This window comes from Pseudoliparis swirei, chromosome 23 (genome assembly GCF_029220125.1).
Source record: "Pseudoliparis swirei isolate HS2019 ecotype Mariana Trench chromosome 23, NWPU_hadal_v1, whole genome shotgun sequence".
Taxonomy (NCBI): Eukaryota; Metazoa; Chordata; class Actinopteri; order Perciformes; family Liparidae; genus Pseudoliparis; species Pseudoliparis swirei.
In genome coordinates this window covers 3,357,775-3,385,359 of record NC_079410.1, presented here as the reverse complement: position 1 = coordinate 3,385,359, position 27,585 = coordinate 3,357,775, and the positions used below count along the sequence as shown (strand labels likewise).

The 27,585-nt window shown below is 42.5% G+C and overlaps 1 protein-coding gene across 1 annotated transcript in view; it reads left to right on the top strand.

Annotated features, from left to right (window-relative positions):
* Nucleotides 1-24,936, top strand: part of radil2a (Ras association and DIL domains 2a) — a 28,932-nt gene extending 3,996 nt beyond the window's left edge. Inside the window, exons 4-16 of the mRNA XM_056406708.1 lie at nt 1,965-2,299; nt 4,800-5,507; nt 6,017-6,054; nt 7,654-7,814; nt 7,896-8,008; nt 12,138-12,357; nt 13,143-13,315; nt 16,964-17,108; nt 19,123-19,301; nt 19,391-19,733; nt 23,123-23,238; nt 23,421-23,560; nt 23,639-24,936. Of these exons, the coding sequence (XP_056262683.1) occupies nt 1,965-2,299; nt 4,800-5,507; nt 6,017-6,054; nt 7,654-7,814; nt 7,896-8,008; nt 12,138-12,357; nt 13,143-13,315; nt 16,964-17,108; nt 19,123-19,301; nt 19,391-19,733; nt 23,123-23,238; nt 23,421-23,560; nt 23,639-23,732 (2,765 nt within the window). The 3' untranslated portion in view covers nt 23,733-24,936. The remainder of the gene's footprint in view (nt 1-1,964; nt 2,300-4,799; nt 5,508-6,016; nt 6,055-7,653; nt 7,815-7,895; nt 8,009-12,137; nt 12,358-13,142; nt 13,316-16,963; nt 17,109-19,122; nt 19,302-19,390; nt 19,734-23,122; nt 23,239-23,420; nt 23,561-23,638) is intronic.
* Nucleotides 24,937-27,585: the final 2,649 nt, after the last annotated feature.

Here is a 27,585-nt window from a genome sequence, read left to right as displayed (position 1 = left end):
GAAAACGCGAAGCTACAGCCAGCAGCTAGTTAGCTTAGCTTAGCATAAGTAATGTAAACAGCTAACCCCGGCTACGTCCGAAATGTAACAAACTCCGTCTGCCGGCACCTCCACCGCCCACCAAGCAACTCGGGATGTTGAGTGTTTAATACGGACAAAAACGAAGTGTAGAAAGAACAATTCTGTGTTTCTGACGAGGAGCTACACGAGGAAACGATTCCTTTGCCCACCAGTCGAAGGTGACTGTTCCTGGCCAGGAAATAGTCTGGAACATAACTCTCATAAAACAGTAAACTATCAAATGTATAACGTTAATTATTGCGCTTTAGAGGTGCTGGCAGTCTTTATGCTAAGCTAAGCTAACCGGCTTGCATTTACCGGGAGTGTTAATAACCATATAGTAACTCTCAAAATGTTGAAGGGATGCTTTAAATGCATTAGTCTGTGTTTTGATGAAGAGTTTGAAGTCTTCATTGTGTTTTAACGTGTTTAAAAACCACCAGAAGAACACAAGTCAAGAGCAAACGCGTGTTCTACGATGTAAAGATCGACGTAGAACCAAGCCTCCGCTCACTGACCCGCTCCTCGACAATACGAGAGTTTTTTCTCGCCGCTGTCACGCCGCTGCTGGACAATGTGGAGCAACACCCACTTCCACAGCTGATAGGAGCGGCGGAGGAGCGGTGACATTCCTCGCCGCCGAATGGGGTTTGAGAGTTACGTCACATCTCACTTTGCTCTCGTTCCTTTTCTGCTCATTCGTGAATGCGGAAGGAAAGGTGCGTTTTTGATATGTTTTTTATTTTATTATTTTTTTTTATATTGTTATATTTATGTTAAAAAAAAAGTCAAAAAGTATGAAATTGATGAAATTTGGATTGATGATTTATTATTATTATTTTGATTTGATAGATTTTGATTTGATCGGGTCAAAGGTCAAAGGTCATGAACAGGTCAAATCTTCTTGAATCACATGGAATTTGGTGATGATTGTTTATTATCCGGGGACCATTTGATTAGATTTTGGGATCAATCGGGTCAAGGTCAAGGTCAAGGTCATGTTTCGTTTGAATTGGAGCCGGTCCGACGTTGTGAAGCTGAATGGATTTGAAAGTTATACCTACAGTGACGTAAAGAGGTTTTAGATAAAGATACCTGGTCCTCTATATGCTCTAACATTATTATTCCACGATATTTCCCCTTATACTACGTATGTCATATGTCTGTATGAATACAGGAACTTCTAACTATTATTACTTAATTATCATGTTAGTCTGATGGATACAGTCATTTGACTTTAATTGCTCTTATAAAGTTTAAATTTTGTACCTATTCATGCTCTATTTCTTTCTGTCTAGAAATTGCTGCAACAATTAAATTTCCCCTTTTAAGATCGATAAAGGCTTATCTTTACATGTTGTCTTAATTTTTTATCCGACTCTTGTAAGACCTGAAAAAATAATTCCCAAATAAGCAAAGAACGATTTTTTTGTTGGTGATAGCAAAAATAATAAATTCTTTTTGTGTGTGTCTGTATCTTCCAAACAACATGCCGGAACCAACAGAACATTTAAGAAGAGAATAATTATGATTAATTACTTAGTATTATCATCTTATAAAGAAAAATTAAGTTGAAGTTATTCCTCGATAAATTCTCGGTTTTTATCATTCGAAAAATTTGCTCTTAAGATGCGAAATTTAAAGTACATTTTTTTAAAGTTATGAGGACTTAATGTGGAGCGTTTTAATCAGTTTTTTATGTTTTATATTTGATTTTGTGTGTCACGCTACATGTGACGGATGTGGTGTGACTTACTGACAATAAATAACGTAAAAAAAAGGGACATATTGTACGTTATGTCTAAATCGCTTCCCATCAGCTGCTGCATACTCACCTCGAACATGCCACCGTGTGTCTTTCATATCGTAATATCTCACAATAACCGTCTTCTGGGTCGGTCCAGGCATCAACGCTCAGGCCCGTAAGCTGCAGAAGAGCCGCGCCAGGGTGACCTCGCTGTTGGTGGACGGCAGCGGCGAGGACGCCGACGGCCTCGGCATCTGGAGGAGTCTCAGCGAGATGGACCTGCCCGCCGCGGGGGAGGAGGCCGGCCGGGCCCGGCAGAGCGCCGCCGAGCTCAGGGAGGATACGGAGGCCGAGGCCGACAAGGAGGTGCTGCGGCTCGGCATGGAGAAGGAGGAGACGGAGAGCAGCGACGACAACTCCACCCAGTACTCCATCCACGCGCCGTTCGACTTCCCGTACTTCCTGCTGCTGCAGGGCTACAGCCACAGACAGGTGAGAGGCGGGGCTAATGCACCATTTACACATTGATGTCTCGCGGTCCGAATCATTCGATGACATGGCTCGAGCAGATAACTAGGGCTTCAAATAATGAGTGGATTCATACAACATGTGAACATTGTTGTAGATTCATATGGTTTTTTGTTCTGAATCGTTTTTATGTTTTTTTTATGACGAAGCTGCACGTTTTCTTTTTCCCCGTGATGTTTCTCACAAGTAAGACTTCACTTCCCATGAGCCCTGTTGCTTGCTCGCCAAATATTCTTCGCTTTGTCTTTTGCCGTTTTTAAGTAAAGATATATTTGCCGTAAACATTTTTTTATTCCTTATTAACGCTCTTTGTGCTGCAAAGGCTCAACCAGGTGGCACATTTTCTCAAATAAAGTCTCATTTCCTGAGACTACGTCCACATTAAAGTGGAACCGGACACCACAGGACACACTGCATTGTGTTTCGGGATAGTAGCTGCAAAGAACTTACTTTGGTTCTGCGTTAGCAACCGGTAGCTTGTGGTAGAAAAGTGGAACCAAAGCGCTATCCTCTTCCAGGTTTTGGTTATGGAATGGTTGACTCTTTAGTTTCCCTGTTGGCAGACAGAATTACACAGCTAAATATGCATCTAGGGCACTAACCCAAATGTTTAAACTGATCATCTTGAAACAAATCTCAGATCTTTCTTTGAATTTGTTGTAAAAAGGTCCTTGAAGGCCTCACAAGGTCCTTGAGAGTTTAGTGTGTTGTCCGGAGACAACGGGGTGTAGACTGGTCCACGAGGCTGTTGAACGTCTTACCCTAAGAACCTCCGAGTCAGAGAGTCCTCTGGAGGACTCTGGTGGTTCTGGCTCACGAGAGGCGTGTCGTGGCGAGTCATCCGGTCCCAAGGGAGAAGTGTTCCCCCGGTGCGGTCCGAAGGAAGCCTGCTCAGATAACCCTGATTGAAGACTGCAGAGGAGGGAGAAACCACACAGAAGCTCTGCACACAGTATTCAGGACGAGGGTTTGAAACCCAGTCGACGTCTCGGTCGAGCTCGTTCTCTTCCCAGTGCACCAGGCTGTGTTTCCGGCTCCGTTCCCAGGAACAGGAAGCTCTTTCTCGCAATGTGGTCCACCCCCGCCGCCGGTGGAGATGTGCTGACTGTGCAGGATGCTGGTTCTGGTAGAACCACAGCAGGACTAATCTACCTCTGCAACAATAGGTCAATGGGGGGAGGGGCTGTGGGATGTGAGGGGTCGGATAACTGGCAAGATTGTTCCTGAAACGGTGTCTTCACAACCAGTGTGAAGTACCAGCAGGAGCAGCAGGACTCTCTGTGAACAAATGACTTCAACAGTTTGCAAAAAATAATGAATAGTTGCCTAAATAGTTCCCGATTATGTTGCTGTTGATTGATAGTTGCAGCTCTAAACTAAATGCTACACGTTAAAGTACTATTACCACATCCAGTAGTTAGAACACAGTCGTGTTTAAATAGCTAATAGATAGAATATATTCTGGACAGTGACAGCAATAACAGGCATTTCACACAATGACTGAATGTCCACTTTATTGGGTACGCATGTAGAATCTATTATATAATCTCTACCTTTACAAAGTTTCTAATGTTCAGATTTTCGTGTCAGATTTGCTTGAATTATTTTCATCGTCGAGGTTGTAGTTGTTTTTCAACGTACATGACGGATTGTTCTGCACTTTGCTAAAACATGTCATCATAACAGAGAGCGGAGCGTCGTCGGCGTAGCGTCTCGGATTACACGAGGCTGTGCAGGATAATCTGATGAAGTGTGTAAAGTGGAATCCATATCTGGCTGCTCCGCCTCCACATCGACCGACACCGGCACAGATGACACCGTATCAGCACCAATAGGCTCAATGCGGTGACCCCGACCCCCCCACCCCTCCCCCGGCGTCTCACTCCTAATCCCTTCTAGAATGAATATCTCTTTTGGACGAATCAATTTGATTATTTTTGAAAAATTTTTTATAGAACAAATAGTTTTTTGAGATGTGGTTGTGCGAGTCGTCTCCGACTATTTCTGCTCTCTTAAAGCCCCCAGACTCCTTTTGACAAGAAACTGTTGGTTCTATATTGTTGGTTCCTTTGCCTCGATGGGTTAGTTTATGATGTAACTAATCCTTTAACACCACCAGACAAACAAACCACGCTGTTGAGGCGACAGATGGCAAGGGAACGCCGAGAAAGTATTTCATGGAGGTAATGGGTACCTCTTACAGCCGCACCTCAAAGAATCTCAACTATCCTTCGAAAGCATTTTTCAAACACCAGCACCACACATGACCTGCAGGAGTTCCAGCTCCTCGGTTGAGAGGATCTACTGCGTTTTCTTTTACTTTTCTGACTGTAAGCTGAATATATAAGACAATAGGACATTGTGACCGTCGTTTTCACCAATTTCCTACATTTCATAGACGATAAATGGATTAAAAATGGCGATTTGCTGCACGTTGAATTGAACAGAACCCTTTCTCTTGCAGGATTTTGTCATCTACCTGATGAGTGGGATCACCACCATCTTCGGCTGCTGCAGGGAGCACAGCAACGGGGAAGACGAGGAGAGGTTAAAGGTCGACATCCTTCTCTTTGCCCCCGACGTGTCGCTTCAGCACTGCCGGGTCAAACGCGTGGACTCGAACCCCCCGCCCTCCACGGGGGAGCTCAGGAAGGCCGTGACCATGCTGAAGCCGCTCCACGGCGCCGCGGTGACCAGGAACGGCGTCCTCCTCAAAGAGGAGGTGGAACTGCACTCGGGGGACTTGGTCGGCTTGGGGAAACACTACCTGCTCATGTTTAAGGACCCCACCGGCGGCGCATCCGGGTCCCCGCACACCCCTCCCCCGTGGATGAGCGCGCTTTTCCCGAACTCGGACGCGAAGGCGCCGTCCTCGTGTTCGTCGTGCGGCTCCTCCATCGCCGCCAAGAAAAGGCTCCGCAGGAGGCCGCCTTCGCCGCCTCATTGGAGGGACCCGGAAGGCACGGAGGCCATGGTGATCTACGAGCCGGAGCAGGAGGAGCGGGTCCTGCAGAAGGTTTTGGGTATGCTGGACCCCTGTGGGGATGAACCCAAGCTGACGCCCGCCTTCCTGCTGAGCCTCTGCCTCCGGCGCTCGGCCTCCGCGTTCGAGCTGATGCAGTTCAGGCAGCTGCTGCTCCGGACTGCCGCGCAGATCCAGATCGTCATGTGGGTAAGTGTTACTGTAACTGTTGTCATCCTGAAATGCATTTCTTTTGGAATGGTTGCAGGACTCACGGTGTAAATAGCCATTAAAAACATTTATTTTATTTATTTTATTTATTTTATTTATTTTATTTATTTTATTTATTTTATTTATTTTATTTATTTTATTTATTTTATTTATTTTATTTGGAGATATTGACAGATACATAACACAGTAAACATACTTTAACTGATATTTCCATTGTTTTTCATCTTTTTGTTAACATACAAACAGACAACAAACCCACTAGGAACAAGAAAATAAATACATAGAATACATAGAGCCAGACTTCTACATATACACATAAACACACACATAGCTGGTACTAATATAATTTTTCAGTGATTAAAATAATGTCTTTGGGGAAAAAAGAGTAAGTGTGAATTCAGCGTCATAATAAGTGGGAAGAAGGATGTAACATCGTTGGTGTATTTTGATGCATACGAAGCATTCAATGTACATTTCCTTCCCCTCAGGCGAAGACAAAGGAACTCGCAGCGATCCATCCAGAAACGTGAGTAAACAAAGCGTCTCTGGAAATAGAAAAGATATACGACGCCTCGAGCTCTTACTGAATAAAAGAGGAGTTAAAGTCTGATTTTACAACTATTTGCTCCTCTGGAAAACGATGAGGTTTTTTTAAAATGCAAGTTGTGCAAAGAGGGATTTTCCCACCGTCAGAAAGACGTTTTCTCACCAGCGCTTCTGGCTTTATCTCCGGAGCGAAGTAATGGAAGGTAAACTCAGACATAATAAAGATAGTGTGAGCGTTCCTTTGAGAAAAGGAGAGGTTTAACAGCTGCGAATAACAATCAAATAACCCCATTCATTCTTATTATTGATGACGTGTGAGCTCGAGCTTTGTTTTGTCTGTAAAACACTGAGAAACACGGAGAATCCTCCGGATGAGTGAGCTCAACAATAATGGATCATTCAGTCAATTAACTTATTGATTTATCAACCGATGGAACAGAAGGTTCCTTTTGACTTTACCGATGACCTCACCGGGAGGAAAGTTGTACAGTTTGTGCTGTATTTGTTGCTGATTTTCAAAATAAAATGAGGTAGTTCAAACAAGGTTATCCGTGGGATGATTTGGATGAAACGATAACATGTTCATCTTACTATCTTCGCTGTCTCATTATTATAAAATGATTGGATTACGTCACTTAAACAACAAATATTAGTGAATTCAGTTTTTTCAATTGAACATATTCAATTCAGTTTATTTGTATAGCCCATTTTCACAAATTACAAATTTGCCTCAGAGTGCTTTACAATCTGTACACATAGACATCCCTGTCCCAGAACCTCACATCGGATCAGGATCAGAACCCTTCAGGAGAGAACAGAGGAGGATCCCTCTCCAGGATGGACAGATGCAATAGATGTAATGTGTACAGAGGGACAGATTAGAGTTAAAACACATTCAATGAATATGACAGAGTGTATGAATACTTGGTAGTCGGCATATTCCACGATGGAGACCTCCACGATCCATCAGGCAGATGGAGGTAGAGAGGAGTGGGTGGAGTCTCAACAGTGGGCGGAGTCTCAACAGGGCCACGGCATATTGGAAGTAAAACTTCATTTAATTCTAAATCAGCTTCATCTGCGTCATTGGAGCGCCGGGGAAAAAAAGTTACTTTTATTGTTTTTGACAGTGTGTTTGGCGAACAGCTAAGTGAACTACCAGCACACACACACACTCACTCACTCACTCACTCACATACACACACACACACTCACACACTGTTATTTTCTGCCTTTTTTATTGGGCATCAACCTCAAAGCATTTGTAGGAAAAATAGAATCAAAGCCGAAATAAATGCGTCAAGTTGTGGTTTTACGAGATGAGACGCCCGCCTGCCCACAGCCGGTGCAGAATGAGAGGTTCTATCTGTTGCGGGGGGGGGGGGGGGGGAGACTTTTAAATGGAAATAAAGTCTCATACACGTGCGGTCCAGAGACTGAATTGGATAGAATCGATGATAAAGTGTCAAATCGATGGTCAAGACGTTCCTATATAGATATTCCACTACAAGCTATCACTTTAAGACTTGCTTCAGCACTAATCTCTGCGTATTTCTGTCTCTGTGTTTTGGCGCTCCAGTGAAGAGCCGTCCGAGTGTCCTCAGCAGCTCAGCATGGACGAGCTGATCCCAGGTCTGCAGCCTCTGGTCCTGTGGATGGCCAACTCCATTGAACTGCTGCACTTCATTCAGCACGAGGTCCCTCTGCTGCTGCCCTGGAGGCACGACCGGGAGGACACAGGTGCACAGCATTATTATTAGCTTTGATGTCAGCGTCACACCGTTAGAGTGTGTGTGTGTAAATATGTGTGTGTGTTGTCAGGCCTGTCGGACTCTGAGATGTCCTCCACTCGTTCGGCCTGTGAGGAAGCCATGACCGTCCTGGAAGAAGTCATCATGTTCACCTTCCAGCAGTCCGTCTACTACCTAACGAAGGTTTGTGTGCCACACATGAAAACACGGCGTTATGGTGACCTCAGCATGTTTCACATCCTCTGGAACCCGTCACGTGTGAATCAGGAAATCGTGCTGTGTAAACACGATATTCTGTTATACCCCGGCGAGAGAAAACACAATCATGGAATGGAAAGTCAGTCAGGAAAGGCCTGTGAGATAGTGAGAGGGGTTTCTTTTCCACCCACTGGAATAAAAACAAATGAGACTATCTCTTTCCCAAGGCTTCACTGGTTTCACTGGTTGAATAACAAACCTCCAGACTGGCTGACTTGGTGGGAGCCGCTGCATGAACCTCCCAAAGCCTGTTTTAAAGTCTTGTAGCTGCTTCACGGAACCGTTGAGTCAAATGCTTTCATAGAGCGCGGGCAGAAACATTGCAAACGTGCTTTACAGAGACATTCAGGTCATAAAAAGACAGTTAAAAAGGTGAGATAATCAAAACAAACATTTTTGTTATATTGATAATAAGCGAGATGCAAACTGTTGCCTGACAGTGGGACTTTAGCCAGGTAGTATAAATATTAAAGATGCAAACTGTTGCCTGACATGAAAGGTGTTAAAGGTAGTAAAGATATTAAAGATATTAAAGGTTGTAAAGGTATTAAAGATATGAAAGATATTAAAGATATGAAAGATATTAAAGGTAGTAAAGATATTAAAGATATTAAAGATATGAAAGATATTAAAGGTAGTAAAGATATGAAAGATATTAAAGGTTGTAAAGGTATTAAAGATATTAAAGATATTAAAGGTAGTAAAGACATTAAAGGTTGTAAAGGTAGTAAAGATATTAAAGATATTAAAGGTAGTAAAGATATTAAAGATATTAAAGATATGAAAGATATTAAAGGTAGTAAAGATATTAAAGATATTAAAGGTAGTAAAGATATGAAAGATATTAAAGGTAGTAAAGATATTAAAGATATTAAAGGTTGTAAAGGTATTAAAGATATTAAAGGTTGTAAAGGTATTAAAGATATTAAAGGTAGTAAAGATATGAAAGATATTAAAGGTTGTAAAGGTATTAAAGATATTAAAGGTAGTAAAGATATGAAAGATATTAAAGGTTGTAAAGATATGAAAGGTATTAAAGGTAGTGACGGTATTAAAGATATTCAATGTTTAATGTAAAGTATTAAGGTTGTAAAGGTATTAAACATATTAAATTGATAAAGGGGTATTAAATGTTAGTAAATATAAAGGTAACAGGAGTGAAACATTGAAAGGTCAAAATGACCCAAAGGCGGGGAAGGTGTAATATGATTGGTCAAAATGAAAGGTATTAAAAGGTTAAAGATATGAAAGATATGAAAGGTGTTAAAGATATTAAAGATATGAAAGGTATTAAAGATATGAAAGATATGAACGGTATTAAAGGTAGCAAATGGTAGTAAATGTTATTAAAGTTAGCAACAGGGAGCAAAGGTATTACAGGTAGCTAAAGGTATTAATGGTATTGGGTATTAAAGGTATTACAGGTAGCTAAAGGTATTAATGGTATTAAAGGTATTACAGGTAGCTAAAGGTATTAATGGTATTGGGTATTAAAGGTATTACAGGTAGCAACAGGTCGCAAAAGAATGGGTAGATCTGGGAGAAGCAGATTATTGAGTAACTGATCAGAAAATGAGATTAGAGATGTAGGCTGGGGCCAATCCATGAAGAGATTTAAAAACAGATACGAGTGTCTTAAAATCATTCCTATATTTTTGCTCTTCTTGGTCCCAGTGAGGAGTTTCACTGCTGGATTTTAAGATAAGACATGAAGTAATAAAAGCATGTGAGATGGTCTCCGGGTTTTAAAACCACGGATGCGTTTGTCTTTTTGCTATTGGCTTTTGTACAGAAACTTAAAGACAACACATACACCACTATCCTTCCTCTTATTTAGTTGAGGCAAATAGTTGCCGATCCAGTGATTTGCATCCTCCAAAAAATACAAGAAACTAAAGATGAAGTGTTTCATATCAAAGGAAAGAACAGCTAACTTCCAAAAAGAAACAAACATATCAGGGAACAATAAAGCGGGGCCTAGGATGGAGCCCTGGGGCACACCACAGGGGACGGAGATGGTTTATACCACTTTAATAATGCCTTAAGTACTTTAAATCTGGACACACGCCTCAGTCAAAGTTGCCGTGCCTCTCTCTGAATGTTCTGTGTGACAGTCAGCAGTCGACTCTGCTGTCTGAGAGCCAGACGGGACGCTCCCAGGCTGTATTTATGTGGCTTTCCCATGACGAAGATGTTTATTAAAGGGTGTCTGGTGAGTGTGTAGACGCTGCACCGCCCTCCACAGAGGAAGGTTTGAGGAAAGGGGGGAAGGAAGGAAGCAGGAACAGTCTGTGCTGCTGTTTTTAATACTCCGGCATATTTCAGCCTGCACTGAGGAAACGGTACTTTCACTGAACAGCTTTACGCTCGTCAGGCTGAAGGAAACGGAGCTGAGGAGCTTCTTTCATTTGTTTTTAGCAGTAAGATGCATTAACATTGCAACCTTTCAGTCGATTATGACATAATGTTACGGTGGAGAGAAAAGGAGGTTCTGCTTCCTGCAGAGGAAGACAAACTGTCATCTGAGAAACACCCGGCAGGGAAAAGAAGGGAGGACAGTTTCACTGTCGACTTCCTGTGAAATATAACTCAATGTTCAGAATGTACGGACAGCATTCTTCTTCTTCTTCTGCTTCTCCTTCTTTTTCTTCTTCTTTTTCTTGCTTGTTCTTGTTGTTGTTCTTCTCCTTCTTTTTTTCTTCTTCTTGTTCCTTTTCTCCTTCTTGTTTTTGTTCTTGTTTTTCTTGTTCTTGTTGTTATTTTTGTTCTTTGTCTGTTTTTTATTGTTCTTGTTATGGTTCTTCTTCTTCTCCTTCTCCTTCTTATTTTCCTTCTTGTTCATCTTCTCCTTCTTGTTCTTCTCCTTCTTGTTCTTTTTCTCCTTCTTGTTCTTATTCTTGTTCTTCGTCTGGCCACATTTATTTTAAAAATAGAATATTAATACAACTTGACCAAGAAGGGCTGCTGTTCAATCAGCTGTAATTTAAAACACAAGTTCAGTGCTGAGTAGAACAAAGAGAAAGACACTATATGTGGGCGGAGATCTATATTGATGTGCTATCCAGAAACAATATTAACAGTGAACAGTCTGTAGATATCTTCATAATTACCGATCAGCATCTGAATATTTGCTAAGGCATGCCGAGTTATTATAGTTTTTATGGCCCTTTGTCTGAGGTAATTATCTTAGTCATGGTGTGTGAATGTGAATGTGTGTGAATGTGTGTGAGTGTGTGTGAGTGTGTGTGAGTGTGTGTGCCTAACAGGTGATGTCATACCATGCAAAACAATGGCAGAACTGTGTTAGAAGGAGTAGAGATGAGAGCCGCTGTGAGAACTGACTGACAATGAGCTCAATGCAACGACCTCTGACACCTTTCTGCAGTGTTTGCAGTTAACTGTCTTATTCCACCTGTTATTTATGTGTATATGTGTGGAAGTTTGACCCTTTCCAAAGTAAAAATGCATTAAAAGAAGATAGATGAAGAAGATATTCTGCTTCACTCTGTCTGTTGGCATTTAGCCTTTTAAAAAACAACATTCAAGCAGCAATATAACTAATCTACCTCCTAAAATACTGTTAATGTAACCTCAACCACAAAAAAAACTCTATTCTTTTTCTTTTCATCTTAAAATATGACGTCAATCGGAGCTTCATTTGTAAACCACAACAGAAGTTTTATTCATTTGGTTCATGCCGGATGTGGCAATGGGTTTATTAATGTTAAATAAAAACATCTTAAAGGCACCAGGAGGTTGAAAATAGTTGCTGACGCAGTGATTTGCATCCTCCAAACAAATAAAAGAAACTGAAGATGAAGTGTTTCACTTAATTAAGTAAAAGGGAAGACAACAAAAAGAAATAAACATATCAGGGAACAATAAAGCGGGGCCTAGGATGGAGCCCTGGGGCACACCACAGGGGACGGAGATGGTTTATACCACTCTAATAATGCCATAAAAACTGTACATCTGTACACACACCTATTTATGTGGCTTTCTCATGATGAAGATGTTTATTAAAGGAGTCGACCATCCCCGTCTCTCTCCACAGAGCATGTATTCGGCTCTGCCCGGCCTGCTGGACGGGAACCCGTTCTCGGAGAGCGGTCAGCTGCGAGCGCCCGACGGACTCAGCGGCGTCCTGGAGGTCCTGAAGGAGGCGCTGACGCTCCTCACGACCTTCCAGGTCCACCCGGACATCTCGTTGCAGCTGTGCGCCTACCTGCTCTTCTTCATCAACGCGTCGCTCTTCAACGCCCTCATGGAGAAAGGTGAGGTCGTGAAGAGTCTAGTCTGAGTAGTCCGCTCCGCTTCAGGATCAAATAACTCGGGTGTACGGATCGACTTGTGAAGTTTCTCTGACTTTTTGCTTTAGCGCCACCATGAGGTTGATATTTGTGGTTTTAAGTTAATTGTTTTGGCAAATAATCGATGTATTGCCATGAAATGTCATTCTTTTTCCCCTCTGGGTGAACTTAATGTTTGCATTTAGTGCAATTATCAGCAGAAAATATCAACTGTTCTGTTTATGTGTTGGTTTATGACCAAATGACCAAATTCTGCATACATTTTGTCTTTAGTGCTAATTTACAAGTGTTAGCATGCTAACACGCTAACACACTAACCTATGAGATGGAAAACAAAACAGCAAAACATCGGGATTGTTTACTTGCTATGCTAGTGTTTGCTCAAATATTCAGGGGCAGTAAAACAATAACATAAAGAATATTTTTGTGAAATAAAACATTTATTTAATGAGCAAATTCAGTCAAAAGATTATCGGCAAATCGAAAATATAATGCTGCAGGTACATTTGCTGCAACTCCCATAATGCACATTTAACTCTCACTAAAGGGGTTAAGAGATGTGATGGTAACAAGACGTATGAAGCATTTATAGTCCAGAACATTTAAGTATTTACGTGTAAACCGGCTAATAGCATTGATGCTAATAATCTAATTTATGCTACATGTCTATACTGCTACTGAATATTAAATGTCAGGGGAGCATGAGTGAGGGAGCACATCGATGTCACGTCTCACCTTCGGTTCCTCAGGGTCCATCGCTGGGTTCTACCAGTGGTCCCGAGGGGTTCAGATCCGGGCCAACCTGGACCTGCTGATGGACTGGATCCAGAGCATCGGTCTGGGCGACCTGGCCAACGAATACCTCCGGAAGCTCTCGGCGGCCGTCAACCTGCTGGCCATGCCCAGGGAATCGCTCCTGCAGGTCAGAGGACGTCCACTTCCTGTTTGTGACTTCCTGTTGGGCGAGCGTCCAGTCACACTTTGTCTTAACGTTTTTATATTAGTTACGTACGCTCATGGATTAAGAGCCGATTGTTTCTAACTCCTCGTCCTTTCTTCTTCTTCTGCTTGTTGCCAAACACCTGTGACTTACAATGCCGTAGAGTCCATTGAGGCATGTCGTCTAAAACGTCTTAAACGGATCAGATAAGAGGAAACGGCCTTCAGGAACAAAGTAAATACACTTAAATGACACCGTAGTCGTAACTTATCTCACTTGAACACCACGTGACGACTGAACCCTGTTAGCCCGAGTGTTTATCTCGTATATCGGCAACTTCACTTCTTTATTTATTCTGACGTCAAGACGAGTGGAAACACGTGGCCCTGAGGACACAAATGTCACTTCAGTGTTTCAGAGACTCAGGAGAACATTCAGTGACGTTTTGAAAGCCTTTGGAGTTAACAGCGTGTCACTCAAACGTCATTCATATCTGCCTTTCGAGTCTTTGCTGCGGTGGCGTTGTGCCAACACGTTTGATCCTCGAGGTTCACGCGCTCACACGCTCTCTGTTACGCTTTGGAGAAGGAAGACAGGAGCTCTCACTCTGGCTTTTTTTTGTAAACCGGAGAAAACAATTAGTTTTGACTAAACGGCGTACAAAAACTACAAACCTTAAATAAATATAGCTAAGTTTCTAAACAGAAATAATGGAGTGACAGGATTTTAAAAAAAACTTTTATTTTATAGATGTAAAAAAAAAAGGTTTTTAATTACGTGAAGTGACTTTGAGTACCTTGAAAAGCGCTATATAAATGAAATGCATTATTATTATTATTATTATTATTATTATACTGTTGTATTATGTTATTATATTTGTAGTGTGTCTTATCCTGTACTGTTTGTTATTGTTTTGTTTGTTGTTTTATGTTGATTGTTGTTTTATGTTTGTTGTTGTTTTATGTTTGTTGTTGTTTCATGTTTGTTATTGTTTATGTTTGTTATTTTTTACGTTTGTTATTGTTTTATGGTTCTTATGGTCTGTCAAGGGACTACAGATGCTTATTAGCTGTAGCTACAATCTGGTATAGAGCATCAAATGATGACTTATGTTTTAACTTAAGATTGTCTTTTTAAATGATAATAATATTTATTATTATTATTATTTACAGAATATCATTTTCAGGAGTATTAAAAGATATTTTTGGATCATCATCAGGATCTCGTGAATCACAGTATCTCACTATATTTTCCTATATCTACACTATTTGGAGGTAGGGGGTTTAAGCAGGACGTCTAGTTTTGCACACCTGTTCTCGCCCCCCACCCCTCCTCAACCCGATGGTTGCTAGGAGACCGGGTGTTGATTTTTTCCGTCTCCCTGCCCTGGCATGAGGTCACGTTGTGGCTGCTGCTGCTGCTGCTGCGGAGCAAATGCCCTCTAACACAGTTTTCCATATGGAGTTCTGTTTTAAAAACTTTTTTTTTTAAAGAAGCTCAAGTGGCTCAAGTGGCTTTTGTTTTTGCCAGCAGCTGTTATGAAAAACGCGACGTCCTCGGCAGAGTTATTTTGAGGAGAGAAATCACATTTAATCTCAGACATAACAAAGAAAGAGACATTTATTTTACAATTTTTTACATTTACCGCAAGTTTATAAGCAGAATTTAAACGTCAGCTTGTTGTTTAAAAGCTCAGAGCGGCGTCTGTGTTTAAAGGAGTACGACAGCATCTCACTTCTGGCTTCTGTTTGCTTCCGCCAGTTCAAACTATATAAACTATGTTACGTCTCTAATAGCCACACACACACACACACACGTGACTCACCTGCTTCTTCAAATAGCTACCTGCCTCGGATGTGACACCCGTCTCTCGGGATGAGGAAACCCTGAGTCGCCGAGCGGTGAGAGAATGAGGACTTTACGTTTCTCACGCTGCGGAGAACCAGCCCGACGTGTTGATGATTACGCGCCCGCCCTTTTCCTTTTTTTAAACGCATCGCAGAATAAACACGAGCATCTTCTTATTTTCACACGGCGGGAAAACATTTTTCCCACGAGGCGTTGTTACCGCAGGGGAGTGGAAACCTTTTTACTAGATAATAGAATTGTTTAGTTTTTTGAATACTTAAATACTAATGAGAGAGCAGCAGCCACTTTGTTTCCTCGTGTGGAGACAACGTCTCCTGGGAAAATACTTCGTTGTGCCTCTCTGTCATATCACAGCGACGACAAAGAGCTGCTGTGGCCTCCTTGTTTTGAAGTCACACATTCTGGGTGGATTCTAGTGACCCCTGTGGACGGAAGCGGTAGTGCACCAGAGCCCCATTTGAGAAAAGCTCTCATTTCGCTTGTAATTTTTGTTAGGATTTTTATTATATTTGTAAAACAATGAGTTTAAGTGTCTGTTTGGCGCCGGGAGGGTAAAGAATGCAGATTATTTCATTAAGACTTTTTAACAGTCTATAGCCTGTGCAGCACTTCAAACTGTTTAAAAAGATATGAAACCTTTATTTAATCAGGTGAAACCCATTGAGATTAGGAATCTCTTTTTCGAGGGTGACCTGAACAAGACAGGCAACAACATAAGAAACACATAGTTAAAAAAAAAACCTAAAAAACACATAGTTAACAAAAAAAACACAAGAAACACATAGTTTTAAAAAAAAAAAACACATAGTTACAAACAAAAAAACAAAGGAACACGTGGAGACCGATTATGACAAGCAGCCTGAACTCAGATTAGTACCGTATCGTTGATTGCAAGTCTTGCATTCATAAAAGTAGCCCAAGAAATTATAAATTAGCCATTATAACCATGCTTAAGATAGCTAGCTAGCTACGAGCGTGACAGTCTGCTAGCAGATCTGTTGGTGTCCAGCGGTTCCGGCTGTATACCCGGTGTTACCGGGAATATAATGACGGAGGAATAAAGACCGGGGGGCGTCACTTTGTTTCAGTGGAACTCTCGCTGTCAGAAGCAAAACTTTATTTGTCACGTGTCATCTTCAGTACCTCTGATTGGTTGTTCTCTTTGCCCATCAAAACAGTGACAGGATTAACCCTATAAGGGCTGCACATGTCAAGTCAAGTCTTTTATTGTCAGATACACAGAATGACACAGGGTCAGACTGGGCACTGAAATTCTTAGGACAATGACATGACATGACAATACATATCACATCATATAATGGAGAACATATATTGTGTATGTTAACAGTCTGATATCCGTTGTGTGTCAGTGCTCCATGATAACGGCTTCTACAGGGAATATGGCCAAAGAGGTTTTTAATGTCCTCATTGTGCGTTTAAAAAAAAAAAAGTATCGGTTCAGGCACCGTTTAGGCACCGGTATCGGTTTAAAAGTACCGGTTTAGCACCGGTATCGGAAAAAACCCAAACGATACCCATCCCTACTCATAACACAAGTAAGAAGAATAAAATCGGTGTATCTGAACCTACAGTGTTGTCGTCCAGCTTGTATGTTTTCCACGACGTCCCTAACCTCAAGATCTAAAAAAGAAAAAATTCAAATTGTATTTCTGTCTCAGCTCTTGGAAGAAGTAAACAAACAAACCAAATTCCCCTTTCACATGAAGCTCTCCGTGTTCTTCGTGGTCCTCTTTCCTCCAGGCGTCGTGGTCTTCTCTCCGGACCGACTACGCGGCCCTGAACGCCTCTCAGCTCCACCACATGCTGAGGGAGTACAGCTCCGGGAAGCCGTGTCCCGCCGGGTGGACCCCGACCCCGCCGGACGGCGAGGACGCGCTCAGGACGGGTGAGAAAACACAGCAGCACGCACACACACTCGCACATACACACACACACACACACACACACTCACACATACACACACACTTGCATGCACAAACACATGCACACACACACTCACATGCATACACACACTCGCACGTACACACACACACACTCACATGCACACATACATTCACACTCACATACACACACACTCACATACACACACACACACACACACTCACATGCCCAAACACACTCACACACACACTTACACACACACTCATATGCACACTCACACTCTCACACACACATACGCACACATACACTCACACACACACACACCTTTTCTTCTATTGTATAAAGAACAAATGAATTGGACACGTATTTAAATAAAAATGCAATCCTTGCACATTTTATATATTTATATCTTGGAAAAAACAAAGAGTTTAAAGACCGTCAACTCTTAGATTTAATTTAGTTTAATGTATTTTGTTGCATTTCATTGGCGTCAACAAGGACAACGGCAGTGAGATGAATGTATAATAAATCATAAAGATCACAGGAGACAGATTCCTGTCAGCAGGAATCCGGCGAGCGGCGTCCGGACCCGTCGGTAGACGTTCCTCACGAGACTCAGATCGTCATAATTACAATAACAGAGAGAAGGAGAACTGGTGCGATGACATCGCTGAGCTCAGCGATGACATCATTGTACTCGTGTCTTTGTTGTTCTGTCACCACGTTGTTGTAAATCTGCTGCAGCTGAACGAGGAATGAAGATCACTTTAAATAAACAAATAATAAATATATAAATCAATAATAAATATATAAATAAATAATACATGTATAAATAATAAATACATATATAAATAAATAATAAACATATAAATCAATAATACATATATAAATAAATAATACATGTATAAATAATAGTGCTGTGAAAAATAACGCGTTAACTCAGTTAATTAAATTACAGGTTTAACTTTTTTTTTACGCATTTAACGCATGCGCAGAATGAGCTTCCAATCCGTCTGTTGTTGGTCGTCGCTCCAGCAGCATGTCATTCTGTCTCTAGTGTCGCGTTAACACGTCTCAGAGCTCCGTCTCGCGCGCCGCAGAGCTCGGATGCCGGCTTGTGCGCGCACATACGGACAAAAAAAAGTCACTTGCACCCCCCCCCCCCCCCCTGTCAACAACTCTTCTCGGAGCTCTTGCCTGTCTTGAGAGCCCTGTAAATGTATATATGTGATTAATCATGATTAATCCACAGAAACCTGTGATTAACCTGATTAAAAATTTTCATCGTTTCACAGCCCTAATAAATAAATAATAAATATATAAATAAATAATAAACATATAAATAAATAATAAATATATAAATAAGTAATACATAAATAAATAATACATATATAAAGAAATAATACATATATATCATAAATGTTTCTTCAATATTACTTTTTTTATTTTAATGAAATGAAATGTGACATGAATTTAAATAATGTCATCGGAACACTTGAAAATAAATTTAATTCACATTTTCATTTTTTGATGTCTGGGGAGAAACGTACACACACACACGCTTGCACAAACACACACAGACACTCGCACAAACACACACTCGCACCCACACACAACCTCATACACCACACACACATTCACACACACATACTCACACACACATACACATGCACACATACACACATACTCACACACACACACACACACAAGCAGCAGCCGTGGGTAATCCCGTCCTGATGGCCTGTCTGCACCAATCAGCTTCAGTCGGGTTCTCACCTGGTGCCACCTCAGACTCAGACGGCGCCCCGCCGCGTATACAACAACAACAACACACACACACACACACACACACACACTGATCCCCACAACACTCGCGTCAGTCCTGCTCGTTATTTACACCTTTTGTAATTCGCCTGTCGACCCAAATCCATCGACTCTGCTTCCTCGTGTCGGAGCCCGGGAAGACGCTCGCTCCGTCGTGACGACTTTTCTTCTTCTTCTTCTTCTTCTGCTGATAGCCGACATCCTGGAGAGCTTCGACAGCCACCCGCCGCTCGTGCTGCCCGACGCCGGCTTCCACCTGGAGCTGGCGAAGCCCGTGGAGGAGCCCGGTCTGTTCCGCCAGCTCGCCCGCCTGCAGGAGTTCATACGGAGAATGCCCGACGGCGAGGAGGAGGAGGAAGAGGAGGAGGAACGGGTAACGGGCGCCATGAAGTGAAGCAGGAAGTGAGGCCCCTCCATGCGTCTACATTTGGTCCTGATTGTTTGTTTTTTCACGTTCACCAGACCCTCCAGGCTCCGGGCCCCGACCCGATTACCTGCCCCGACCCGGTTACCCGCCCCTCCCCCGACCCGGTTACCCGCCCCTCCCCCGGCCCCAACCCGGTTACCCGCCCCTCCCCCGACCCCGCCGAGCCCACCCGGGCCAGAGGGTCCCACGGCGACCTGAGCGGCCGCGAGGCGGTGCTGACCCAGAAGCTGAGGAGCCTGGAGCTGCAGAACGCCCTGCCGGGTCACGCCGACACGGGCTACCACAAGAGCCCGGCGCTGGACCCGTCCTGCCTGCTCACGCCCCCCAACACACCGCAGGGCATGGAGCTGGAGCTGGAGGCCGACCCGCGGGAGAGAGGTGACCCAAGTCAAGAGAACACGTAGCGAGGGATCATGGGAGTTGTAGTCTTCAGGAAAACACCCAAAAAACTCAGTAAAAACTCTCAAAACACTGAATGAAGTCGATTTAGAAGACGAGAGTCCGAACGCACGACGTCCTGGAGGGACTGAAGTCCTTCATCCGGTTCAAAACGACCAAAATACTTCAAGTTTATTGTAACAAATTTGCTTTAAAACTACATTAAAAAGTCACTGGAGCTGGAGGCCGAAGTCAAAAGATTTTAGGCGAGAAGCTGCAACGAACAGTTTTGGGGACGTTGAGAAGGAGCGTGGGATCATGGGAGTTGTAGTCTTCATTGAAAACCCCCAAAAAACTATAACAACACTGAATGAAGTAGATTTAGAATATGAGAGTCCTAAGACACAACGTCCTGGAGGGACTAAAAATCCTCCGGTTAAAAACGACCAAAATATTTCAAGTTTATTGTAAAAATTCCGTTTAAAATTGAATTAAAAAGTCGCTTTTTGACAGACGGCCAGAACGCCGACACACAGAGAGGCGTGACGGGCGACAGCAGGACGGATTGAAGTTGAGGTTATGTAACTACACGACTCGACACAATATACAACATGAGTCTACTGGGGGGTTTTAGACATTTAATGCGTAAAAGTTACACATGAAAGCGTTTTAAAGTGTTCACAAACAGCCGGCCCACGTTCAGTGAAACCTGGCAACAGAAGACGGTAATTGAGAGTTGTTAAGAAACCGAGATGAAACCCGGCCGCGTCTCAAAAGGCCCATTCATGGCTTCGCTTACACACAGCAGGTTTTCATTCAGATGACACACACACACACACACACACACACAGAGTCTGGCATGAGGTCACCTCTTAAAACCTAACAAGGAAAAAGTATGAAGGAAAGTATTTAGTGACTTGACCTCGAGGACCCCGCTGCATATTTGTTCGGGCTCCACATTAAAGGTAATAAACCCACCCCCGCCCCGCCACAATAAAAGTCCTTCCTTCATCTTCCGACTTGACTCCTAAGGAGGGTCAGGAATGCCAAGTGCACGGCGGTGCAGGCTGGGCTCGCCGGGGCCAAAGGAAGGAGCGCTTCCTCTTCCCACCCCTATTGTTCCTGGACAAGGACTCTTCTACTTGAAGGGATCGTTTGGGGTGTTTTTACGTTTTTTTGTGGGCGTATTCGACGCACCTGAAAGAGTTTCAAATCTACGCTGTATTTAGAATATGTTCACGTCTGATGCCACTGAAGCCGTTATCGACTCTCTCTTCGAAGCCACCAGACTCCTTAAAATTAAAATTAAGTAATTCTCCATTGGTTAATCTTTTGTTTTTTTAGTTTTTTTATTTAACCAGGAAAAGCCTCATTGAGATTAAAAATCTCCTTTACAAGTGTGTCCTGGCCAAGACAGCAGTAGCACATTAAATAAAGTTTCAAATGCAAAACAACATAAAAAAACAATGATGGAACATTTAAAAAATGTTTAAGAAATTAAAGATTTTTTTTTTTAAATCATAAAAATTACAAAATAATTCATTTTTTAAAATTTATTTATCACAAACGAACAAAAAGAAGAAAACAAATTTTGATCTCAGCAAATTAAACTAAGACTCAAGTCCTCATATCCCAGTTCTCAGTAAAGCGTAACCCATCTACGACCAGACATGTGTGTTAGTGATTCTCACCTGATGACCAGAAGTACTCTATGAAACATAATCCCCTTTACCTAAGTGTGTACTTAAAGCATCCCAAATGCTTTAAACCTTCTACAACTTAAACCTCTCTAATTTCTTAATTAAAAACGTGGACCAAATGAGTTTAACACACACACACACACACACATGGCTGATTCCTTGATTAATAAATCCTAATTGCAGCCCAGGAGCTCTGAACCTTCGGAGACGTTCTCGTCACATGTTCTTTGTGTTCAGGTTTAAGAGCTGCAGACCCCCCACTGAGGCAGCAAAGGGGTTTTAAGGGATTTGCTTGATCCTCATCAGATGTCTTTACTCTCATTGGTTACTTGTTGCATGACGGTTTCTCTGTTAGTACCTTTTATAAGAAGTCATTTACTTAAAGGGTTTGAGGATTACATCGGGGGATGAGGCCATCTGGCACCATCTCCATCTTAATTAGCAGTATATTTAATTGTTTAATACTTTCTCAATCTGCAGAGTTTATACTATTGTGTTGATAATCTTTCTATTTTCTTAAAATGGAGAAATTGCTTATTTTCCTTGTTTATATCATATTTTATTTGTATTTTATTAGGATGTTGGACTGTTTGTTGGTAAATACAAGACATTTGGTGAACAGTGATGTTTTATAGAAAAATATTCAGCACGTTAACAGATAGTGAAAATTATTAATTTGATACTTCATATTACAAATAGTTCGAAGAACTATAACAATTTAATTTACTTATATGCCTTTCTGGATTAAAAAAAAGTTGATATCCAAGATTGTCATTGATTTTCTGGAGTAAAATGAATATTTTTACTTTACCACTTCATATTTGCCCTAATAATGTCCAATAATAAAAATAAGGTAATGTCTCAAATTCGTTATATTAACATTTTAAAGGTGTTGCTGCTTTTGTATTCAGAACAAATGAATCAGACACTTATTTAAATGACCCTGTGTATGTGGCGTGAACTTGTTCATCCCACTGACGGGGACCCTAAACATCGTCCCACCTCGGCCTCCAGTGGGTCCACCTCTGTGGTTTATGTTATTTTGAAAGTTTTGCTAATCCTTTAATCTGACCCCAAGAACCACAGAGAGGTGGCGATGTCAGGAGAGAAAAGAGCGGCGGCCGATCCGTCATGGGAATTTACAGTCGGGTTGGCGCGTGGAATCTTAATCGGTGGCGGCATTGTTCGGGGCAGGTCCTGCGTGGGGGGCAGACAGAATGCATGCTGGGAAAAGGGGGAGGGAGTTGGAGGGGTGTGTTTTTTTGGGGGGTGGGGATTGTGCCCGTTGCTGCATTGTTGTTGTGATCAGGCGGCATCCTCTAGTTCTTCAGAGTGAAGCTGATACGGAAGTGTTTTCTTAAAAGCTGCATTCTCTCAATTGTCCACCAGGGGGCGACTCCTCTGGTTGTATAGAAGCATATGCTTCATGTGTTAAATATGCATTCTCTCTCCTGACCACCAGGGGGCGACTCCTCTGGTTGTATAGAAGCATATACTTCATGTGTTAAAGATGCATTCTCTCTCCTGACCACCAGGGGGCGACTTCTCTGGTTGTATAGAAGTCTCCATTTCCAGAACAACTCATCATTGTATATCTTTAATAGTTTCAACTGTCGTAAACAAACTGTTCAGGACCCGTCTGAGTACTTCTACCTTTCTCTGATGTTGTTTCTCTGTTCTCTCGTCCAGCCGGTGGACGTGCCGACGGGAGGCCGGAGACTATAGAAGAAGACCGAGAGGAAGTGTTCACGGTGGAGCTTCACAAGGAACGCCGCGGGCTTGGCCTGGCGCTCGTGGACGGGACGGTAAGAATTCTCCTTCATCCAGCATACACACTCCTTCACATCGATTTAATGACCAGTATTTACAGTTAAAACAAATTCAAAGCCACGTCCTTAGTCCTTCATGTCAACCCCTCCAATAGCTATTGGGGTATTTTATTCGTTGAGGTATTTTCAGACTTTCCCCGTTGTTTGTGTTTTCTCAGAAAACCCAGCTGAGGATGAGCGGCATTTACGTGAAGTCGGTGGTTCCCGACTCTCCCGCCGCTCGGTGCCTGAAGCTGAGGAAGGGCGATCGCATCCTGGCGGTGAACGGCGTCAGCGTGGTCGGAACGGACTACAGCGTGTAAGTATTAAAACGTCAACGGTACGACCTCTTCTGCCTGTTATGTGTTTGTTTACAGCTCTTCTGTTTTCTTTTCAGCGGCAGGGAACTGATCCGATCGGCAGGAGACACCCTCAGACTGCTGGTGGCCAAGATCGACTCGACGGACTCGCCTAGGACTATGTTTTTTTAACGTGAAATAGAGCTGCGTTTGAGACAATCAACCCGAAGCGGCTCATTGTTTTTTTGCTGACGGCGCGAATTTCTGGACAATAAACAAACTCATAAACCGAGAGGTGGTTTGGCAGCGAGGAGGAGAGGAGCTGCCTGGGAGGGCAATTTGTAGTTATAAATATCTATTTGAATGTCTGAGTTTGCGGTTTTCGGTCTGACGACCCTCATCAAGCTGAGATTCACGTCTGGCTACGACTGGAATCGTTTGTTTTTACACTACGGACATGTTTATTGAAGTCATTTGAGTAAAAGATCTGTCACTGGGCAGCGTATTTTCGGAAAAATATATTTGTTAATATTCTGTCTTTTCTAGAAAAATGGGGATCAAGCAGAATTATCTCAATTTACTGGGATTCTTTGGTTGTTGTTCTATGGAGAAAAAAAGAGACAATATAAAAAAAAAATCCTTTGCATTTTAGCAGTTGGTCGTTTTTTCAACATTCGGAATAAAATCTACACTTTTATATCACAGGAAAGAATGCTCTTCAAAAGTATTGATCCGTTGACAGCAGGTCGTGTGACAGTTAATTTTAACTGAAATGATTTGGTATTTTTTATGCATTTAAACAAACTTGAGGATGATTCATTGCAGCTGTAATTATTATATTACTTATCATAACAGTAGATCAGTCATAGTGATGAACCTACAGAGAATTACCTCTTCAACTTTATTTATTTTTATACAACAGAAAAAGAAACTATGAAATAGTAAAACACTAGGGCAAAAAATGTAAGTTCAAATCAAATGAAATCCTTACATTTTCTTTTGAAAAGCGTTGGTATTCATCCGAGTCTGCGGCTTTAAGGAGTTTTATTGTGAGTTTCAGATCCTTGTTTTTATTTCCATCCCGCAACTTTACTGTTCTGGTTCCCTCTCAGTTCTCTCATCGCGTTGTTTCCAGAGAAAAAGCTGTAAAACAAGCAGTTAGAGACGAGCTGGTGGAGCCTTCAGCAGCGAAAGGTGGAGGAGACCAAAAACGGAGCGAAAAGTGAGAATACTGCACTTCAAATTCATCAGGTGACACAAAGGCAAGATAATAATTTGGCTCTTATGAGTTGATACGCAACTCTTTCCTGAGTTAAGAAAAAGTTGTTTTTACGTTTTGGGAGATAAATACTATTCTACATTTTAAGAATGCACAGAAATAAATTTAAAAAATGTGTCTTAATTGGTCAGTTTGTATGGTTTGGGGATATTTTAGTGGAGCGACTTTCACATCTACACACACACACTTACATACAGTTACACACATGTTCATTAGTGATGCATCAACAAAGGAATAGATAAACATTTTGGGTTTTATGCTTGGTTACAGTTAGATGAGAAGATTGGCACCACTGGTCTATTAGCTTAGCATAAAGACTGGAAACGGGGGATACAGCTAGCCCAGTGTTCCCCTTGTTTCCCATGTTCATGCCAGACAGTGTTGTGAATCAAACGGTCAGCAAGGACGTAAATAGCAGTGAACTTTTCCTTTTGGGCCAAAATCAAAACATGTATGATTTACTGATTTGAGATCAGTTCATATGAAAAACATCAACATCTGTCATTTTCTTCCCAATTAAATGCGGGACTACTTGTAGTTCCTAGAGTCTTAAAAAGTAGAATGGGAGCCAGAGCCTTTAGTTATCAAGCTCCTCTTTTATGGAACCAGCTTCCACCTTCAGTCCGGGAGGCAGACACAGTCACCTCGTTTAAGAGTAGACTTAAGACCTTCCTCTTTGACAGAGCGTATAGTTAGGGCTGAATCAGGTTCACCTGGTCCAGCCCCTTGAGATGCTGCTATAGGCTTATAGCTGCCGGGGGACGTTTTAGGATGCACTGAGTACCTATCTCCTCTTTTTTCTCTCCTTAAGGATGAATGTTCATCTCTCAATCACACTTTACTAACTCTGCTTTCTCCCCGGAGTCCTTTTGACTTCACGTATCATGGGGTCATCGGACCCTATGAGACGGCATAGATCCTATCTGCCTGATGGATCATCGAGGTCTGGGTCGTGGAATTCCTGCTCCTGACTACGCCACTGTCCTGTTGAGACTCCGCCCACTGTTGAGACTCCGCCCACTCCTCCTCCCCACCGCCATCTGCCTGATGGATCGTGGAGGTCTCCATCGTGGAATATGCCTACTATGAACTATTCATACACTCTGTCATATTCATTGAATGTATTTTAACTCTAAATCTGTCCTTCTGGTCACATGACATCTATTGTTCTGTCCATCCTGGAGAGGGATCCTCCTCTGTTGCTCTCCTCCAGGTTTCTTCCCTTTTTTTCCCCCTGAAGGGTTATTTGGGAGTTTTTCCTGGTCCGATGTGAGGTTTTGGGGCAGGGATGTCTATGTGTACAGATTGTAAAGCACTCCGAGACAAATTTGTAATTTGTGAAAATGGGCTATACAAATAAACTGAATTGAATTGAATTGTCTTTTAAGTAAAGTTCACACTATTATTCAAAGTATTTTGACTGTTTTCAAACACTCCTGTGGAGTGTGTGTTTTTGGAGTGAGCTACATCTGCAGCAGGAATCTAACCGGTGGGATTGGACGCCCGCTGGGCGTGTCGGCTTCGGCACGCTTTAGTGGTCGGCCACCAGCCGGCTGTTTATAGCTGCTCTGCGGTTTCCACTTTCCACTGACTCCAGATCAGCACAGCTGGGCCCCAGAGGCCCAGATTAAAAACAAACCGCTTTATACCGGAATAAAAGTTCTACGTGCAGCACGCTGAACACGTCTGACGGGGTAAATAAAGTGCCGAGTGTGCGGCTTTCTGACATTAATCCTCTTTTTTATGAGCTCTGCTTCATGTTCACACTGCAGGCTTTTAATTTAAGGTTCACGCTGCTGTATTATTTATGCTAAACGTCCTGAACCTGCAACATTTCTCTCTGATGCCCTTTTCCCCTGTTAGTCCACAGGGGGCGCCAGAACCAACACTACCACTTTAGTCCACAGGGGGCGCCAGAACCAACACTACCACTTTAGTCCACAGGGGGCGCCAGAACCAACACTACCACTTTAGTCCACAGGGGGCGCCAGAACCACCACTACCACTTTAGTCCACAGGGGGCGCCAGAACCAACACTACCACTTTAGTCCACAGCCGGCACCAGAACCAACACTACCACTTTAGTCCACAGGGGGTGCCAGAACCAACACTACCACTTTAGTCCACAGGGGGCATCAGAACCAACACTACCACTTTAGTCCACAGGGGGCGTCAGAACCAACACTACCACTTTAGTACACAGGGGGCGCCAGAACCAACACTACCACTTTAGTCCACAGGGGGTGCCAGAACCAACACTACCACTTTAGTACACAGGGGGCGCCAGAACCAACACTACCACTTTAGTCCACAGGGGGCGCCAGAACCAACACTACTACTTTAGTCTACAGGGGGCACCAGAACCACCACTACCACTTTAGTCCACAGGGGGCGCCAAAACCACCACTACCACTTTAGGCCACAGGGGGCGCCAGAACCAACCATACCTCTTTAGTCCACAGGGGGCGACAGAACCAACACTACCACTTTAGTCCACAGGGGGCACCAGATGCAACACTAAATAAAAGTTCCTTGCAGTAACTTTAAGTAAAATAATTTAAAGTGTTATGAGTTTATCAATACAATCTACATAGTTATTGAGTGAATGAGTCAAATATATAATATTCTTAAATAGTAGTACATTAACATTTTAATCAAAGCCCCTAAATAGACTGTGCCTCTCTTCTGTAGAATGGTGATATTTTATCAAACAATAATAGTGAGGTGGTGGTACCGACACACACATAAAAACAACGATGGCAACAA